Raw genomic sequence first — 19,580 nt, 5'->3', positions numbered from 1 at the left:
TATATAAAATCAAGTTTATGACTACATTAAGATAAGAGTAAAATGAGATAAACTTCCAGAGACACTGATTTACAAATCGGCCTTCCAAAAAGGGAAGGAAATTCTAGCCTAAAATTGACAATAAATTCCAAAAATTCTAGCACTGAAATGACAATAAAAATTATGACAAGAATCAAATGAACTTTAGTGAAATCGCACCTGATTATGATCAATTAATATATTACTCTTTGTAATAGTTCAATGTAAATTCTGAATCACCAGAATAAAACTGCTGACAGGGGAGATAACAGTATGATTCACTCAAGGAAAGGCAGTAAATGTAATTCTAGGTAAATATTGTTACCTTTCACGTCACCCCAAGCTTACCAATAGTGTCACCTGCACTTTATGTTTCAGTATTCATTTGGCTTTAATAAACTTAGCTTTGCTATCAAGGTAAGAATGTTGTACTTTCTTTGCGGGTGTGTTTCTGGCTCACCACTGGTGACTTCTCCCTGTCCCCAGAGGAGAGATGTAGGACTGAGAGAGGCGTGAGAGGGGGACATGCAGCCCACCCTCTCGCCCTACAGCAAAGGCACAGCATCGCGCAGGCACTATGGGCTGGGGACAGCAGCCAGCTACCTCCAGCCGAGCATTCACTGCACCACTGCTTACTCTAAACTAGCTTTAAAAAAATTAGAATGAAATTCTAAAAAGGCAGACAGATGAGATACCCTTGAATTCAGGAGGAAAACAAAATCATTAAATGCATACTGACAGGACTATTTCAAAACTCAGTGTCTTGCCTAGACTGTCTTCCAGCCTCAGACGACTAACATAAAAAAACCCACCCCCTCCAAAATCACACCCAAGTGTGGAATCACCATATTTTGTTCAAGGAAGGAAAACTTGGGCGGCTGAAAGGCAATGGCTTAGTGATATCTATATAGTGACTGTAAAAGCGTTCACAGCAGAAAAAAATACAAAGAGACTTTTTTTATTTATTGTTGGGTCAGCAAGCTAGCTGTACTGCCACAGTTCTACATAATAAAATATAATAGGAAATTGCACTATTCCCTCATACCTCATGATTTCATCTCAGATCACATGAAGAAATCAGCAGACTATAATAATTATCTATCAAATAAGACCATATGACTCACAAGGCCTCTCTTCTGTGATATTAACCTCTTGAAGTACTAATTGACGTTGCTGACAGAACGGAATTAGCAATGCAAGCGGCTCGGCCATCACTTCAGCAGTCAAATCGTTTTCTGCTTCCACAATCACAAATACTGCAGGAGATACAGCTATCTTCCCAGCTTAACGGCTCTTTTGATAAAAACTGTAAGAGTTCATGAAATTACCTACATCCTAAACAGGAAATTGAAACTCAGAAAAAGCTGGCCCTAGTTTCTCAGCAAGATCTACCCATACAAGTGAACTTGTATGATTTTCACCTCAGCAGAGATCATTATTTATTGACAGACAGGCTCAAAACCCACAGTTTTTCAGATGTTAACCATGAAAAATTTAAGAGACATTGCCTCTCCCTGTTTCAAGAATGACCTTGGTTTCGGGTGGAATAAAGTAGCTCATTAATGTCTGGATCAGAAACACCATCAATTCCGGCACCACTAGCTGAAGGAGCCAATGGCACAGAAAGTCAAAGCCAAATTTGACCAGAATTGTTCAATCTAAATCTGTTGCTAACTGAATACGGCCACCTCGAGAGAGCAAGCTGCATTATTAGGCTGGAATAAGAAAAGTGTCTATGCTAGCAAGGCATAACAAAAAAACAGAGCACAAAGTCATAAAAGTTCACAGTGCACAAGAGTTGAACTTAATCTATGCAAAATGCAGACTCATTAGAAAGGGATTTCTGAGCTGTGCAATTTCCTTGGATAGGCCTGCTCTGAAAACATAATTTGATACCATTAGAATAATTTCCTTTCAGCTTTATATTTTCCCCTATACTTGGTGCACAGTACCACCACCATGAACGATCATACTAAGTCTAGAAACGCTTGAAGAAAAGTTTAGTTTTTATATTAACGACTTAAGCAGATGCACAGCCGGGAGTAACAGGTCGAACACAAGTCTTAACTTGACCAACCTGGATCCCCTACAAAGACTGATCGCTCACACACCAGGTGGGAGGACGTCCCTCGCCTTCCACTGCTGAAACCACTAAAATTTCTGCCATCTGTCCTGGGATACGCAGGCAGTCCCAGGGAAGGACTGCATTTCTATTAGCAAAGTTGCATTTTGAAGAGAAAGCCAAGACTTTACTCCCCTTTCATAAAAATGCCAAGGAGCCAGGGAGGATCAAAAAGAAGAGCATTTCCATGACAAGCAGGCTGCTGCAAAACCTCTGACCAACTCATCTAAATTCTTCTTACAGCCTGGGGGAAATGGCATCATTAACTCTGTGAAAGAATCAAAGCAAAAACTATCGATTTTCTTAAAGGTAGTAGCATTCTTTGGGCACAGAGTATTTTGTCTTGTTGCTCAGCAACAGCCATTTATATACCTCTTGCACAGTTCAAGGCCTGATATTTATAAAGCATTAATTAAAAAGGACATTTATATTATGATATATAGTGGGGACAAGATATGTGATAATTTGTATTAATGTTTTACCTGAAAAACAGTATCACATAGTTAGTTTACCTAATAGGAAGGTGAAAAGCCCCGTGTTCTTCTGACTCAGCCACATGCAGAGCTGCCAAACAGAGGCCAGGGGACAGTGGCAACCCAGGCTCTGAGCTACACCCTAAGACATCACCACTGTGAGACTGCATCCAGCTGACACTGGGTCTGCAAATTTAGGTCAAAGTGCCTCAAGGTTAGGCACATGAGGCACTGTATCCTGCACCGTGCACAAGGAAACTACTTGAATTGCAGCTCGGAGAAAAAGAATCTGTTGTACCTGAGTATTTTCATCTACTGTATAAATACCCACTATATTTGAATCCTAAGGATAGAAAAGTTTGGGGTTTTATTTCTTTCCTTCTTTAAGCATTTTTATAAGGCGTTCTTTGTATTTAGGGCCTGGTGATTTGTAACAACAAAACCAACTTGTACATCGCCAAACATGCCTTGATTGTACAAGGGACAATTAAAAAATATCAGCATCCCACAAAGAATCAGTGCAGCAAGATTTACATCTTCAGCCACTGGAAAAACGTCTGCTGACTTGCATTTACCTGAAATGTCACCTTACTTCAAAATGATGTAAAAAAAGCTAAATCCCAAACACGAGAGAGATAGATATAGATATAGATATATAGATATATATATATGCTACTATAGGCAAATTCGGTCAGCGAACAGAAATGTAATTTTTAAAATTTCTTTAAATATTACAATTATTAGCAACCGTTTCACTGAAATTCAGAGAAATTATCACCCTGCAAATCTACACACTGGGCCTGACGTCAGGGCCAGTAAACTCAAGTTTTTTACTTTAAACTCCCAAATCTATCAAAGAACAGTTATATTCCCAGGTTGTATTTGACATGATTTTTGTAAGAAACATTTTTAAGGAGTTAAAACACATGAAATGTTTAAAAGTTGTGAATTTTCTTCATCTTTAAAAGCACAGCTTTCTAAATTTTATGTAGATTGTACTTGACCTTCTCTTCAAAATGTTGCACAAAGGGAGACAGATCTGGTTTACACTCAGTCATTATTAACCCAGACAATACTGTAGCTATCAAAACACTGCCCGTTCACCCCCCCTTAAGGTGCTACATGCAGGAACAGCATTTCTCAGCTCCTGTTTTATTTCACAGACCCCCTTTCACAGGCTCTTCTCCATCCTCAGCCAGTGTCCACGGTCAGGATCTTGTACTCCGTGCCATACTCAGCTTGTGATGCCAGTAGCACCCACTGCCGAAAACCACCGGACAGTAATGGGAAGTCACATGCAGCACCACTTGGGTACACCATGAATTTGCCCACATGATGCTTCTGACAAGGCTTAATTAAGGCTGTATTATCAATGAAAGAAAAATAAAACGTGTTTCAAAGAGTCACACAAAGACTGGGACAGACAAGAGGGAAGTGCAGCTACATCCTTCCCTACGAGCCTGTGTAGGACAAGGAGTGATGTCCCTGTGGCTCCCCACCTGACCCGTCTGCCTACAGGATTCCTCATACATCACCAGTCATCAGCCTAAGAACCCACAATAAAAACCCAGTGAAACAGCGGTAATTCCGTCTAACTCGCTGCAGTATTCTACCCTCTAATTCAGCACACTTCTCAATAAACGTTCATTTAAAGTAAATCAGGCTTAAAAAGATATATTCAAAGAAAAATCAATGTTTAAGAAAATTTTCTGTTTGAAATAGTTTTGATTTCTAGACCCGTCAAAGGAACGAACGCGGCATTGAAAGATCTTCCAAAAAAAGATGGCAATTACAGCTAGATCAAAACCATCAAAGTTTTGGTCACTACTTGAGACACAAAACTACTGAACAACCGCAGTACAACCAGTGAAAACACTGAGCAGAAGTGTGATGCCTACCCCAGACTGAGCGACGGGAAAATATTCTGACTCGTATAAAAACTTCATTTGGGGTCACATGCACACCAAGGCACACGCTGTATTTCAATCCCTACCACCAAAACAAAAGCCAACACTGAATTATATGCTGGTGATTTCAAAAAGAAGTTAATTATAAGTCTGTCTTAAAACACCTAATCCATCCAACCTGAAAAACATGTTACAAGAGCTGTAGAAAAGTGGTCACCAGAAATTTAGGGGCAAATGAAACAACTACAGCCATCCCCTGAATATTAAACTCATGAGATATGTTGCATTTAAGAAAAAGTATTAGGAAAAGGTGCATGATTTCATATTTGTGTGCTTACAGTGAATGTTGTGGGTATATTACAAAAATACCCCAATTTAAAAATTTTTTAAAAGACAATACTTAAGGAATACACAAAACCACATTGAACATGTCATGGTGAACTTCATGTGCACCCAAATTTAAGATCCAAGAAAACAAATACTACGAGGCCAAATGAAACAAGTGGTTGCAGGGTTCTGTTTTAACACTAAGGTGATGCAAGTCGTAATACAGACTTCACAGCACAATTAACTAAACGCTGAAGTATTATTTGCAGACCACTGGTACAAATTCAGGCAAGACCCTCATATTACGTGCTGATGTCACACAGTGAAACACTGATTTCATTTTCTCAAGTTCTTAAATGGATTTAAGATCTTACAGAAGCTTTTTATGATTGTTTTCCCCAAAGTTTCTAGAAACCTCACCCACGGGAGGCAGGATAACTGAATTGTTTCTCACAACATGCAGCGTGGCCCAGGTTTTGCTCACGGACAGAAGGGGCTCATAGCAGTGGCTGCAGCTGGTTGTTCATCCTGGGTTCATGCACACAGAAAGAGGAAGCGCTGTCTTTTGTCTCGTTGTCTCTGCTTCAGCGCAGAGCCATCTGCATCACTGACATGAGATTTTTTTTGGTGTATCTAGGACTCGCTTAGGCAGGAAGGGAAAATAAAGGGCTGCATTGATCAGACAGATGCACTGCGCCGTGCCGTGCTACAGCCCTGGAGTTTGAAACAAGAAGTTATTGAGTAAAAAGGAGTGGAGCCATAACTGGTCACCTAGCTCACAGAGGTGAAATAAGGCTAAATATTCTGATAGCTGTAAAACAGTTGGAGTATGGACAATTGACAACTTAACTGTGAAAGCCTGATGTAAAAGTTAAAAATTAAAGGAAAGGTATTTGGCATAACCTTTGTTAGTAGATAAGGCTGAACTTTTCTGTGTCTTTCTGTAAAGTTGAGTTCAAGTCCAAACAGCATTCTTTTGTTTTTACTTAATCCTAGCCCCCGCTGAAGGTCACACCGAAGGTAAAATAACTGATGGAGGTTCTAAAAATCAAAAATTAACATTATTTTTTTTTAGAACACAGAAGCCTCAGGCTGAGATGTAGTTACATCATTAAAACAGAGTTTTTACTGACTTAGCTTGAGCTATTCAGGGAAAACTAGTTTTACTCAGCTAACCCAGAACATAAGTCTGTCATTACGGTCAAGTCTACACCACAGACACCTTTCTGCCATATTATAACAGCAAGTGAAGCACATCTAATGAAGCCATATTTAGTCTCACCATTTTTTCATGGGAAATCAACAGCAAACACCCATGCAGGGAAACCAGAATGACCTGGTATGAATGACCTGGCAAGCTCTAACTTAAAACCAGCAATGTTAAACCTCCCAAGGAGCCTCCACAAGTGCTGGGGGAAGCCGTGAAAGCAGAACCAGGGCTAACGGCCACAGCGTTGCTCTCAGAAGCTCCAGCAAAAGAGGCTGCACGTCTTCCCCTTGAGCTCTTCAGCCCTGCCCTCGTAAAGCCCCGGGTGAAAAGCACCCACATGAGTCCCCGGGTGCAGCAGGGCTGCGCTGGGACCCGAGTGCTGCCTAGTCCAGCTCATTTCACTAGTGCATTTCTAAACTTGGTTAGTGTGAGAAATTAGGGAAAACAGCTCTGTGCTGGAGAGGGGAGTGAAATTAAAACCTTTCACACTAGTTGGAAATTGCAAACCAAGAGAAACTACTCCACTCCTCTTCTCTACAAGCATTATCTATTTGATTTTTTGCAAAAAGTTTGTATTGCCTTTGTATTTCCAACGCTTAAGACTGTCACAAGGAAGAAGTGTACTCTGGCATCAAATTCTAACAACTGCAAATGCTTCTCAGATAAGATTCTTCTAAGAGAGACAATGTCCTAAACAAACACATTATTGTCTGGCATGTTTGAAAAAGTCTTTTTTCTATCAACTATCAACTCCAGATCATGACTCTAAACCTTTATTAATAAACTATTATACTAATAAGCTATTACATGCTTGGCTATACAGCCTTCACTTATGTTAAAACAAGAAAACAACCAACCATATTCTACTTACTTTAACATACATACAGTCTAAACCATCTATTTCCATCCTGTTTCTCTTGTAACACAGATTTTCAGCACTCTCAGAGGCAGCTGGTGTTTCCTTTTCAGGCAAAATAGGCTTAGTCTCCATGGAAAATATGTCCATATTTCTTGTATTGGTGTATACTAACTCATAAGGCAACTTGGGAATCTCTCTCTGGTTTCCTCAGCAAAACAACTGAGGTCATCTGCTTTAAAGATATGAATAACCCATGGAGTCTGCAGAGAGTAACGTGTGACAGGCCATGTTGAGGCAATGAATTCCCACATTGTTAGACTGACTCATAGTATTTTTAGTTTCTCTGGCTCTACAAAGAGCAAGAGTGTCCTTTTATAAATCACAAAATAATCACAAAATTCTCTTGTCTTGTGATAATCAAATGGAAGAACTCAAAAGATACTATCAGTAACTGCAGCCAGACTTCATGATTTTTCATATCCATTTACAAAAAAGAGACCATATGGGTAAGAAAGTCATTCAGGATGAGAAGTCTCTGTTCTTCTATATTTAGGACTGTCAAGCTAGAAACGTGCAGCTTACATCTAACCACACAGCAATCTTAGGAGACTTGACAAAGACACACGTCGTATTTGCCCCCCTTGTTAACTACTATAAAGACAGAATCAGAGCTCTTTCAAAGCCAACACTGCTTTAGCCTTTACATTTAATTTTAAAGCAAGGGCTCTCATCAGATCACAGTGTAAGTAAGTAGCCTGGCAGAGCCTGCTCTCAACCATCCCCACTATCTCCTAAGAGCTAAATAAACTCAACAAGCCACTTCTCTTGCTAATTACCAGTGACATTATTCTACGTGAATTACACTGACAGCCTTACCTACAGCCACACTTGAAGTGGGGTTAAAAGGCAAAAATGAAGACTTGATGAGCAATGACGGAAATGCAAACAGCTTTCAAGATGTTCAGAAAATAACCACAACTTTCACCAAACAGGATGGAGGCAACAGGCTTGAAGATGACCCTACAGGCACATCTGCATTCCTGATTCTCCTCCCATTTAATCTTCATACTGCTCCCTCAGACTGTTCATGAGCATGGTGACTTCTCATTCATAGTTGCTTATTTGATGTTAGATTTGTACCTTCTTCTCCCTTAACACTTTAAGAAGCTTTGCCCTAGCCTTGAGTACCTCCATGCCATTATTATTCAGGGACAGATCTGTGATAATTCTTGCTATTGTCCCTGATTAACAGGCCAAAGAAATTAAATCCATGCCACTAAGGAGAACAGATGGTGTAAAGACACAAGATCTCTGCCTTTGTAAGTAATCCATTTTCACTCTCTTCAGCATTTGCATTAAAATTCACATTAAAAGTTAGGTCAATATCTGTAATCCACAGACATTCAGTAGGAGTGAAGTCTTTAAACTTTATTAGTAGTGCCTAATGTTTCTTGTGCTTACCTTCCAGCTTCTTAATGCCCAGGATTCAGCAAGAAGGGCACTTCTCTAATGCAATCACACCAAGTACTTTTCCTTTTTTTAAAAACAAACAAAACACACACACAAAAAAAACCCTCCACAAACTTTTTAGCCAGCACTGATTTCTTCTTTACATTTTATTTGTATATAAATAGACTAAGATATATAGAAATAAAAGTACTAAATACTGGGATTAACTGAGAGCAAGCAGCAAAGCAGCTATACTGTGACAGAAAAGGCACAGGTTATGACCCAGATGGCCAGGAAAAGGAAGACCCCAAAATCGTTAAGATCACCAGCTCAATAAATAAAAAGCTCTGGTGCTTTTCACATTTGTGCAGTGCTGGGCAGTTCAGGTTATCCATCTCACACAGTACTTCACGCTGTAACGGCTGTGCCTGTAGCAAACTGAGAAAGTGGGCTACGAATATGAGTGGAACCATTATCTCCCTGAGGTGGTGAGGGTCCTGAAAGCAGAAGCTACTCCTGAAAATTCACTCTTGCTATTAAATATTAAAACTTAAAGTAGACAAGCCCTAACTTACTACAAAAATGCATACACAGAGCTTAACACAAAGAACCTGACAAGAGGACATCCCTAGGATGTCTTCAGCTGTTTTCCTGCACAAATTAGTCTGAGCAGGTATACAAAAGCCAAGTTATTTCCCTGCAATAAGAGGAAATAGAGAATCAAAGGCCCAGTCTTTCAGATTTACGTGCTTGATTTCAAAGCATACAATTAAGCAATGGTGATTACTCATGTGGAATAAAGATAAATCTTTGCAGGATCAGGCCTAAGAAAACCCAGGGATAAGCAAAGCCAAGCAGCTCTGAGAACAAGAAGGAAATGATGCAGTACTAAGCAAGGGGTGGCACAGAGCGTGGCACTGGCACAGGCATGAAAGTGCTGTTCTCTGCTGCCAGGAAAGTCACTAAAAGCCTTGCTATTCACATCAGTAAACGAGGCCCTAGCAACACAATCATACTCTCCATCCTGGATGCAGCTCAAAAGTAAAGCCAACAAAAGGAAAAAGTTACTGTGTAAAGAGCCTTTGAATTCAACACAGTTTGAATTTTCTCTGTCTTCCATGACCTTTAGATAACAGGTTTAATGTCGTGCCTAATGCATTTCTACTTAAAAAGTTTTGATACCAGTATAAACCAATCAAACTCTTAGAGGCATCATTCCCAAAACAAAAACATCTATCTGTTGTGGCCATTCATGAGCAGGGTTATGGTCTATGAAAATAACAAGCAAAAAGATACAGTGTAAGAAAAAAGTCAGTCACAGACATGATGAAAACTTCCAAGAACCATGGGTTTAGTCTGAGCCTAACACTGTATTTTTCTGCAACAAGAACCACCTATTATTAAGGGAAAATGGGAAGTTCTTCTGAGCTATTTCAGCAGCAGAGAAGACAAGCAGAAGGTGCAAACTGCTGCTTCAACTCATTCGAGTAGTTTGCTAATGAAGCAGCAAGAACAACAGCCTTGCCCAAATGCTGTTTCTTGGCCCTGGGCCCAACTGTACAAATACTCACTATCAGAGTCAAGCACGATAACACACAACACCAAACACTGCTCCACTACAGCGAGCACAAAATCAGATCAGAGATAACCTCTGCACCTGCAGGCGTACGGAAGAAAACCCGAGTAAAGGAGTTCAGATTCCGCTCGTCTCTAACTTCATACGTGCAAACCAAGCTAAGCTGACTTTAATCAGGGGGCATAAACCAAACCACTGGATCTTACAGAGGAGCTCTTGCTGCTTGATAGCACAAAGTGAAACTGGCTCCATCACTGTCCCCTTAGCCAAGACGCCTTTCAAACCATCAGTGTCTGTATGCACGCTCACATATACATGCAGGTGTCAAAGATTCCAGCCATATAAGCAAATGGTTAAATATTTGTTTTGTGTATGCTTTGTGTTTTCAAGTAATGAAATTCGAATTCAATGTCCCTGTAGGACACAGCACAGGGTTGGCTCCTCTGAGGTCTGCTGCAGAGGCTGTTTGTCTTGCCAGGGAATCCAGGCACCACCCCACTGGTACCCACAGGACAGCAGACTTGCCAGCTGAGCCTCTGCTCTTCCCTCACAGCAGAAACACCATCCTCGATTAACCTTACTATCACTTCTTGCCTTTATTAAATCCTGTTAAAAAGAGACCATCCAGAAACAGTGAAACCTTGTGATACTGGCCATTTCTGTGACTTCCTCCAATTCAACCGGTTCAGTGAGCAAATTTCAATAACAAAAAAGCTTTCTTTAGTGCTACAGAGATTAAACAATGAATCTCATTAAAGAGAGACAAATTGGTTTATTATTAGAACACATGGAAGGGATTAAACTCCCAAAGGCCCCACGAGGAGACCCTAAGAGCCAGGTACATCTGCCTGACCGGTTGCCTATCCCTTCCAACTCAACTTGGAGTTCCGTGCCTCACCAAAAGATAACGGTGGCCATTGCACACTTTTCCTGACATAGCAGGAGCTCAACAGCACTTTATCTGATCATTTATTTATCTAAAAAATAATAGTAAACCCTTACCTACTGGCACATGCTATAAAAGCATCACTGCAGTAGAAACAGATCGCAAATAACCAGTGGCAGCTCTGGTAACAGACATTATTATTCTGCAAAGATCGCTGGTGACAGTTTGTGGGGGATCCCACATAATCTACTAATATTATCAGGTAAATGTTTTAACATGATACCCAAAGAATTATACAAATAAGACCAATTATTATAAACGGGACCTTCACGATTATTCTTTACATGTAAAAAAGAATTCACACAACTTTCAAGATTAGGTCTACAGCAAAAAAGAAAAAAAAGTGGTAACATAAAGCTATGATCTCTTCTCTCTCAAAAGCAGCTCCCAAGGATGCTACGCTGTTTCATTAGGCCTACTGCATATGCCTCCCCCCAAACTATTTGTGGGCTGCAAGAAGCTTTCGCAAACAGCTTGCAGCTCTCTGCCCCACCGCCCTGCCCAGGGTGGTATCATTTCCTCCTCCGGACACACGTGGCACCCAGGGGAGCAGCTCTGGCTCAGGCTGGGCTCTGAATTAAACCGTCACTCGCCTTGCTTCCCAAGGCTCACAGTTTCTTTTAACAAGAACGACTGATTGCTGACATGTCACAAAACTGCCATTAAACAGCTAAGAGTTTTTTCAGTTTCTTAGGCTGGTGTGGTTGGCATTTGACTACAGGAAAGGTTTTTTTTACAAAAAACATAATAAAATGTCAAGGTTAGGTTAAATCAAGTATTGTTACTGTTGGGTAATTAGATCCCCAGCACCTTAAGTTAAAGGCAACTGGAATAAACCTGGTGCAGACAGGTGTGAGTTGTCTCTGGTAGAGTTGCCATCATGTTTATTCCAGTGATGCAGCAGGTTCCTGAAGCAGAAAAGCAACTGAAATATCCCCTCTTCTGTTGCTGTGTTTTTAGAAGAGGCAGAGATTCAGTTCTAAAACGCACTGCAAAGGCTCGCTGTCACTTGCAGATGTACTTGTTTGACAGTACACATTTGATCTCTGCCCTGCACAGGTCCGGCTCGGCAGCAGAGCGGGACGCCCAGGTTGTGTGTGGAGATGAACGAGTCCCATCTCCGCATTACTGGGCAGCACGGCTCTGCAAGGACAAAGCAGCCAGCTACTGAGACAACTGGTCACTGGTTAACGTTTGGAAAACACTTATGTCACACGCAATAGTTTGAACAGCAACATACAAGACTATATAATTAAGGCAGCTCTTATTAACCCCCAAGAAAAGCCTGCTAATACACCCAGAAACCTGCCAATACAGTTTTATTTTCTCTCTTTATGCTCAGGTTGGGTTTTGATGTATTTCCCTCCCCGTGTACCATTAACGTACCCAAGGAAAGCCGTAACATGGTCAGAATCGGCCTTTTGCCATTTTCATGTGCAAGGAGCCGGGAGAGTTGAAGGGGCACACCAAGTCTGTAACACCCTGGCTTCCCACCCAAAGCAACTGCCTGCACACAGGCTCAGGAAAGCAAGTTAGGGCTCCTTGCGATGCTGGGGACAGCACAAGGGGGTTTTTGGTCTATGCAGTTCCCTCTGACACTTCCCTAAGTCAATGTACTGTTTATAAACCCTCAACCTGAGCCATTTCAAGCAGGGAGCAGCAGGACTGAAGGTCAGCTACTGATTCCAGCTTGCCCACACCATGCTCTCTAGTGAAAACTGTTTACTGATTCCTCTGTGTTCAAAGGAATATTTCCACTCACTTAAAGTGAAATTGCATTAGGCCTTAAATTAGGAGCAAGCTGGAGCTAGCTGCCCCTAATCTCAGATACTGGAAAGAGAGGACCATATTGGTAGCAGCAAGAATAATAAATAAATAAATGCCTGACTGAATGGATAATTAAATAAATAAGTGCACTGCACACAGCCATACAAAACTGAAACAGAAATCCCAAGAGGGCAAAGCAGCATGCTCTAGGAAAGCACAGCATGAAACTGAAAGAACCCAAACACAAGGAGAAAAGGATGGAAACTGAGAATAAAAATGACTGAATGACATCAACACTTCACTCTTGACTTTAAAAGAGGTGGCATAACCAGTATCTGATCTGCCTTGTTAATTTTCATGTACAGGCAATGAAAGCATGTGCTGGGGCTCGGTTTTACACACCCGAAACTCACAAAGGTGATGTCTACCACGAAACCTGGAGCTTCAGCCAGTGCAGAGAAGTCAGAGGAGTTCCAGGTCTAGGCAAGACGTTGTCACTTGTTCTTAATTTTGAAGGAAAGCAGATTACACTTAACAGAAGCCAGCCCGTGGCCTAGATTGTCCCTATCCTTTTTTATGGGTCAGCAGAAGTAGGTATATATCCGTTGTTGGTCAACAGTTAGTGAAATGCTGATTGACTACATCCGAGCACCACTCAGCCAGGCTACAGTGATTCAGGAGACACATCAAGATTCTCCTGAGTTTATTTCCAAAGTCAAAGAACCAAAACTTTCAGAAACTATCTTACAACAGGACCACCAACCTGCCAGTGATTTACATCCAACAGGACAAGTTCAACAGAGCTCACAGGCATAATATTTTAAATAAGAATGCCTGGGATATAACGCATGAAAGCAGTTTTAAACTGCTACAACCCAAAACTGAAGCTCACACCCTCAAGCAGAGTCTGTATTTCCAGCATCACTGGGCACAGGAATACAAAGCCCGGCACGGTTTGGGCCCAGTGTTCACAACCAGCTTGTGAGTGCACTAGAGCCAGTCCTTTAACTTAAACCCATACATGCACACATGCAGTCAGCAACGATGTGCTGCAAATTCACATCCTGCCCTGTGCCAGCGAAATATCTCTGCCAATACCATACGTTAAGTGTCGATGCTGTACTGGAAGCTCTGGTGCTTTAAGCAGCTGTCCTGAATGACAACCCTGACTCTGCCTGCCAGTATAAAAAATGTGAAAGTCGCTCTTTCTGTGCCTACATATGACTCTAAAGACGACAAGAACAGCCTGTGGTGTGAGAGTCAAGCACAGAAGCAATCTGACTGGCCTTCATCACCCAGCAAGCCCCTACTGGAGGATCACCCCTGCGCTTGTTTGACTTTGTATTTGCTCTTTTTACCTCTGTGTGCTACGACCTTAAATTCATTATTTATGTTACTTAATCAAGGATGAGATACTGAACGTGATTTAAACAGCATGTTGGCTTTACTTGGGGAAGAAGACATCAGAGAGGGAAGACAGCAAGAGACAGTCTCTCTTGAACACCCAGGAGCTTTCCTATCCCAGCACCCGACCAGAGCCACGCCTTCCCCAGGAACTACAAGGGGCCCTGAGCTTTCTGCTGTAATGCAGTCCCAAAACAGGACACCAAACATTTTTGGGGCAGCTTCTGACCAAAGGATTTAACCACCCAAGGAAGCGAACTCAAGGTCAGACGGGGTTAGAAATTTTTAAAAAGGTCTTTCTGATCAACTCTTTAGGAGACATTTTAATTCCGTAATCAGAACATCCACAGAGAGAGATAAATGAAGATACCTTTCCAAATGCCTTTCCAAAAAAAATCCTTATGTAGAGGAGGTCTGTTGGGCACCTGGGAACAACTCTGCAGTACCACTGCTCTCCTGATCAATATGCCTTTCATCCCTTTTTGCAAAGACAGTTAAGAGGGATACTCTTCTGTGAGACACAAGACACCGAGGTGCCTCCTATCAACTGATGAACTGAGCATTCTTTTAGGAGGCGCAGGCAAGCACCTCACTTCTCACATCCCAACACTCCTACACAAATATACTCTTCAGGTATGGTCAAACCTACTGAAGGGACTGTCCAGTTTGATTTGTAGTGACGCACAGTCAACGTGCTGTCCGCTGCATCCAAGCGGGAGGACTCTACAAATAAAGTGAACTATTCATGCTAAAACAAAAAGGCTGTTTCCTTTCCTTTCTCTCCTCACACAATGAGCTAGACTGGGGATAATTTCAGAGTATTTTATAAAGTGGCTCAAGGACCTAGATGACATGGCTTTCCATAAAACACACTTTGACTCCGAAAGCTTTTTGAAAGAAGTATTTGGCGTTTGCAATGTTGTCCTGCGCTGCTCAGTCCTGGTGACCCCAGTCAACTCTTCTGCCCTTAAAAACCTGTGGTCTGTCGTTATTTTCAGATTTTTTGCACTAGGTCAAGGCAGAGCAATGAAAACCACGCACTGCTCGTGGATAAAACAATCATTTCCACAGGTCTCGAATTGCAGGCTTTGCCATCACCAAGATGCGCAGGGCAGCAACTGTTTCCGGGTAGAAGCTGACGAGATATTAACACACAAGACTAAAAAGATTAGAAAAATGTCCGTTTAAAAAGCGTGTGAGAGTCATGCACCACATCACTGCTGACTGCAGGGCTTCTGATCGACTGCCAAAATAATAAATATAATCTCAGAGGTGCAGTGTCACCAAAATGGTTAAACATCACCGTGTCTGTGATGTAAAAGGTGTTTTTCTACAAGGAACGGGACGCTATTTCTGCAGGGGATAACCGACCGGCACCGGCCCGCGGGGAGCGGCGGTTCCAACCCGAAGCGCTTGTCCCGGGGAGCGGCGCGTCAGCCCCGGCCCGGCCGAGCCGCCCCGCCGCCCGCTGCCGGCAGGTCCGCGGTGCCCGGGCGGGGAAGGGCAGGGCGGCCGCTGCCCCGCGCTGCTCCGCGGGCGGCCGACGCCTCGGCGGCCCTGCCTCCCCCCGCCCGGCCCGGCCCGGCCCGGCGGGCAGAGCCTCTCCGGGGAGCGGCAGGCCCTGACTCACCGGGCCGGGCACGCACCGGGATGCGGGTCCATCTTGGGAAGAGGCGGCGGCTCCCGCCGGGGCCGCGGATGGCAGCGCCCGCCGCTGCCCGCCCTCCCTCCGCGGGGCGCGGGGATGCCCGCCCGGGCCGCGCTCCCCCCCGCCGGGCCGCGCTTCCCCCCCCGCCGCCCCCGCGCAGCCCCCGGCCCCGCCGCCCTACCTTCGTGTAGAGCTCGGAGGCTGCCATGGCGCAGGGCGCGGGCGGGCGGCCCCTCTGCGGCAGCCCGGCGGCGGGAGGCGGAGGCGGGAGGGAGGGAGGGAGGGAAGGAGGGAGGCGGCGGAGGAGGGAGGGAGGGAAGGAGGGAGGATGCTCAGGCGGCGGCCCGGGCGCGCCCCGCCATGTTGCTACCTGCGGCCGCTCTGTGCATTGTGGGAGCGGCGGCGGCGCGGAGCCTCCCCCCGCGGGCCGGAGGGAAGGGCCGCGGGGCCAGCCCGCCTCAGCCCGCTCCCCCTCCCGCCGCCGCCCGGCCCCACGGCGGCCTCCGCTTTGTGCGACAGCCGGCATCACGGAGTCACAGAATCCTCCGGGTTGGAAAAGCCCCTCGGGATCAGCGAGTCCGACCCTCAGCCCGACTCTACACAGTTCTCCCCTACCCCACATCCCCCACAGCTCATCCCAACGGCCCTGAAACCCCCCCAGGGATGGGGACTGCCCCCTCCCTGGGCAGCCTGTTCCACTCTCGGACCACTCTTGCTGGGAAACATTTTCTCCTCCTGCCCAGCCTGAGCCTCCCGTGTTGCAGTTTCCAGCCGTTCCCTCTTGTCCTGTCCCTGATCCCCTGGGAGCAGAGCCCAGCCCCAGCCTCTCTGCAATGTCCTGTCAGGAGCTGCAGAGAGGGATGAGGGCTCCCCTCAGCCTCCTCCTCCTCACACTGAACAGCCCCAGCTCCTGCCCTGCCTCCTCACAGGATTGATTCTCCAGCCCTTCCCCAGCCTCGTTGCCCTCCTCTGCCCTCGCTCCAGCCCCTCCAGATCTCTCTCGGGTTGAGGTGCCCAAACCTGGAGACAACCTCCAGGTGTGGCCGCCCCAGTGCCGAGCACAGGGGGACTGTCACCTCCCTGCTCCTGCGGGTCACACTATTCCTAATCCAAGCCAAGATGCCGCTGGCTTTCTTGGCCACCTGGGCACACTGCCAGCTCCTTCCCCTCTCTCCTGATCCTGATTTTTTTTCTTTTTCTCTCTTAACTAGAACAAATTACTCCTTTCTTCATCAGGGACATAATTTTTGTTGCTTTGGTAAGGCACAGTTCCCCAACCCGCAGGCTCAGCAGCCAGGTCCAGGGGAACGATCCCTTCCTCTCACAGGCAACTCTCAACTCGAGCAGGAGATGAGCCTTCCGTGCCTCATCTGACCGGATCCACACTGGGGTTACAGCCTGCTGCAGCCTCCCTGTGCCTGGCTGCCCTCCTGCCACATGGCCCATGTGTATTTCTCCATGTATTTCTCAAATTTTCAATTTGTTTTCTCCGGTTCTGACCCCATCCTTCAAATTGCTTACAACCTCTTCCAGCTCGATTGCATCTTCATCATTCAAACCACTACTGAAAACACTGAAGAGAACTGGGCCCAAAACGGTTCCGTCAATAAGTCCAGTTCTCACCAAGAAATTAAGGTACACATCTTTGAAAAGTTTAATGTCCATGTCAAAAGGGCATGAAAAGCGTAATCCATGTGCTGGCTAGGTCTTGAGATGGCACCTCATTGCTTTTTGAACCATTAATGGGTGGTTTTTACAGCTCAAGTATGGCCAGAGTTCTTTTGACAGCAGAACCAAAGCTATTACTATCTTACTGTATTTTCCATTTTCACCTTGGGAATGCATTCTATCAGTCCAAGTGGTCCAAAATACAAACTAAGTTTGAAGTGGTTATCTTTGCCACACTCTCCACCAAAGTGCTTTTACTTTTTAAGTGGTATTATCTCTGCAAAATTCAACTGTTTAGATAACAGCTCTGTATTCAGTGGGTAGTATCTGTACTCCCCCTGAAACTTGCTGTGACTATCAAAGAAACAAACCTGTTCTACAGAGAAAAGGAATCCTGAAACAGATGAGTGACCTGCTCAAAAGTCACTCATCAACTTAGTAACAGCCAGAAATAAAAATCAAGTTATCTTGGCTCCCAAAATAAACACTCCCAATAAATGCTACAACCTAGCTGTACTTTACTGCTATCTGAACAAAAGGAGATGGAGAAAGCAGCAAGCGCAAATGAAAAATAGTTAAGATGAAAATGCAGAGCCTTACCTGGAGTTGTCTGTATTGGGCACAGGCATATGGTCTTCACAGCTAGTAAATGAAGGTTAGTAAATTCAGAAAAGAGGTTAATAAAAATTTTTGATTTTCCTGGGAGAGTTCAAACTCTGAGAATTAAAAAACCACCTTACTTCCCATGTTCTGCCAATATGTCCAGGGTGGTCAACCATGGCTATTGCTACTGCCCCGTGCCTAGGAGGCTCACTCCCATCTGCACAACTGGACATTTGCTCGCAGACCTACACGAAGCCCAGAACTGGTTCCTGTGAATTGCTGTCCAGGGCAGGGGTGAGGTTCTTGGTTAAGAAGTTTGCACAGCTGCTCTTCACTTTACTATGGTAAAACAGAGAGCTCTATACTAAAACTACCAGTCATCTTTCCTGTGTAACAGAATTGATTTGGGATTCATTTAACAGTGTTTATCCCCCTTTAGCAGGCTTAATCTAAGAATCTGAATGCATGAACCACAGAAATCTGTTCTGTTTTCAGAAGGAACCTGAACCTCCCCTCTGACTGTGTGCTGCTTCATATCCAATACTCCATATCCTTTCCTGAGGATGATACCTATTCTGAATTCAGACACTCATTTCAGGAGATCGCTAGGACTGTGGATTACTGTATCAGTCATTCACGGCTGGAGCTCAGGAGCCAAATGTAATTATAAGCCCCAGCAAAAAATAGATATCCAAGTCCAAAATATGCTATGATTTGACACAATTTGCATAAACCAGGATTTCAAATCTGTCATTAAGGACAGGAATTGGGGACATTGAAAGTTGCCATGAAACAACCTGTATGTAATGTACATAGACTGACTACTTACTACTGTTGAGTCTCCCGCGTCAAACATTCGCTGGCTAGATTTTAAACGTCTTCATCTCATATCCTGCACTGCATCTTTTCAAAGAGATCATTTATGGCATTTGATTTCAGAGCATATATGCCAGGGTATTCCAGCTGACAGCGTACGGCTGATGTAGCTGACACAGTCCACACGCAGAATTTCAGACTGAATTGGAACCCAGTCAAAAAAGATAGAAAATAACTCTTCTATAAACGTAGTTATAGATACAGAGATATATATAATTTTTTTTCAGAAGTGACTACAAAGGACGTCCTATCTTTTTTCTTACATCTATGGTGTGTTTACATCCATGTGTTCAACTGTGGCAGTAAAATTCCCTTGTCAATTAGGATTTCCTATTCTGTTGTTGTCATGCTGTACCTCAAGCGAGCAGATTTTCTGTTGCCCTAACAAAAAAGGGAAACATTAGAGACACAGAAATAACAACATAAAAAACATGATGAGATGGTTTTGTGGCAGTGGATGGGCCTATCCACTCCTTCAGAAAAGCATTCGTATATTCAAATTGACCATCCATTTAACTCCAAGGGGCTTTCACTGGAAAGACAAACAATGCTAAACTGAGGAATTCATAGGCTAAAATCCTCCCCCTACCCTTTTGTTCATTCTCACACTACAAGGATTAAGCCTGCACCTTTTAGCTGTAGAAAACAAACAGGGCTGGTTTCAACCAGTACTGATTGAACAGTTACACGTTAAGAACTCTGAAATGTAACGCAAGAGATCTGTAGG

The 19,580-nt window shown here is 43.9% G+C and overlaps 1 protein-coding gene across 1 annotated transcript in view; it reads right to left on the bottom strand.

The window, feature by feature from the left end:
- Window positions 1–16,026, bottom strand: part of MYO5A (myosin VA) — a 101,646-nt gene extending 85,620 nt beyond the window's left edge. The window contains exon 1 of the mRNA XM_074917357.1: window positions 15,888–16,026. Within this exon, the coding sequence (XP_074773458.1) occupies window positions 15,888–15,914 (27 nt within the window). The 5' untranslated portion in view covers window positions 15,915–16,026. The remainder of the gene's footprint in view (window positions 1–15,887) is intronic.
- Between the last annotated feature and the right edge of the window lie 3,554 nt (window positions 16,027–19,580).

Source organism: Athene noctua, chromosome 13 (genome assembly GCF_965140245.1).
Source record: "Athene noctua chromosome 13, bAthNoc1.hap1.1, whole genome shotgun sequence".
NCBI lineage: Eukaryota > Metazoa > Chordata > Aves > Strigiformes > Strigidae > Athene > Athene noctua.
This window is presented reverse-complemented; position numbering and strand designations above follow the sequence as displayed.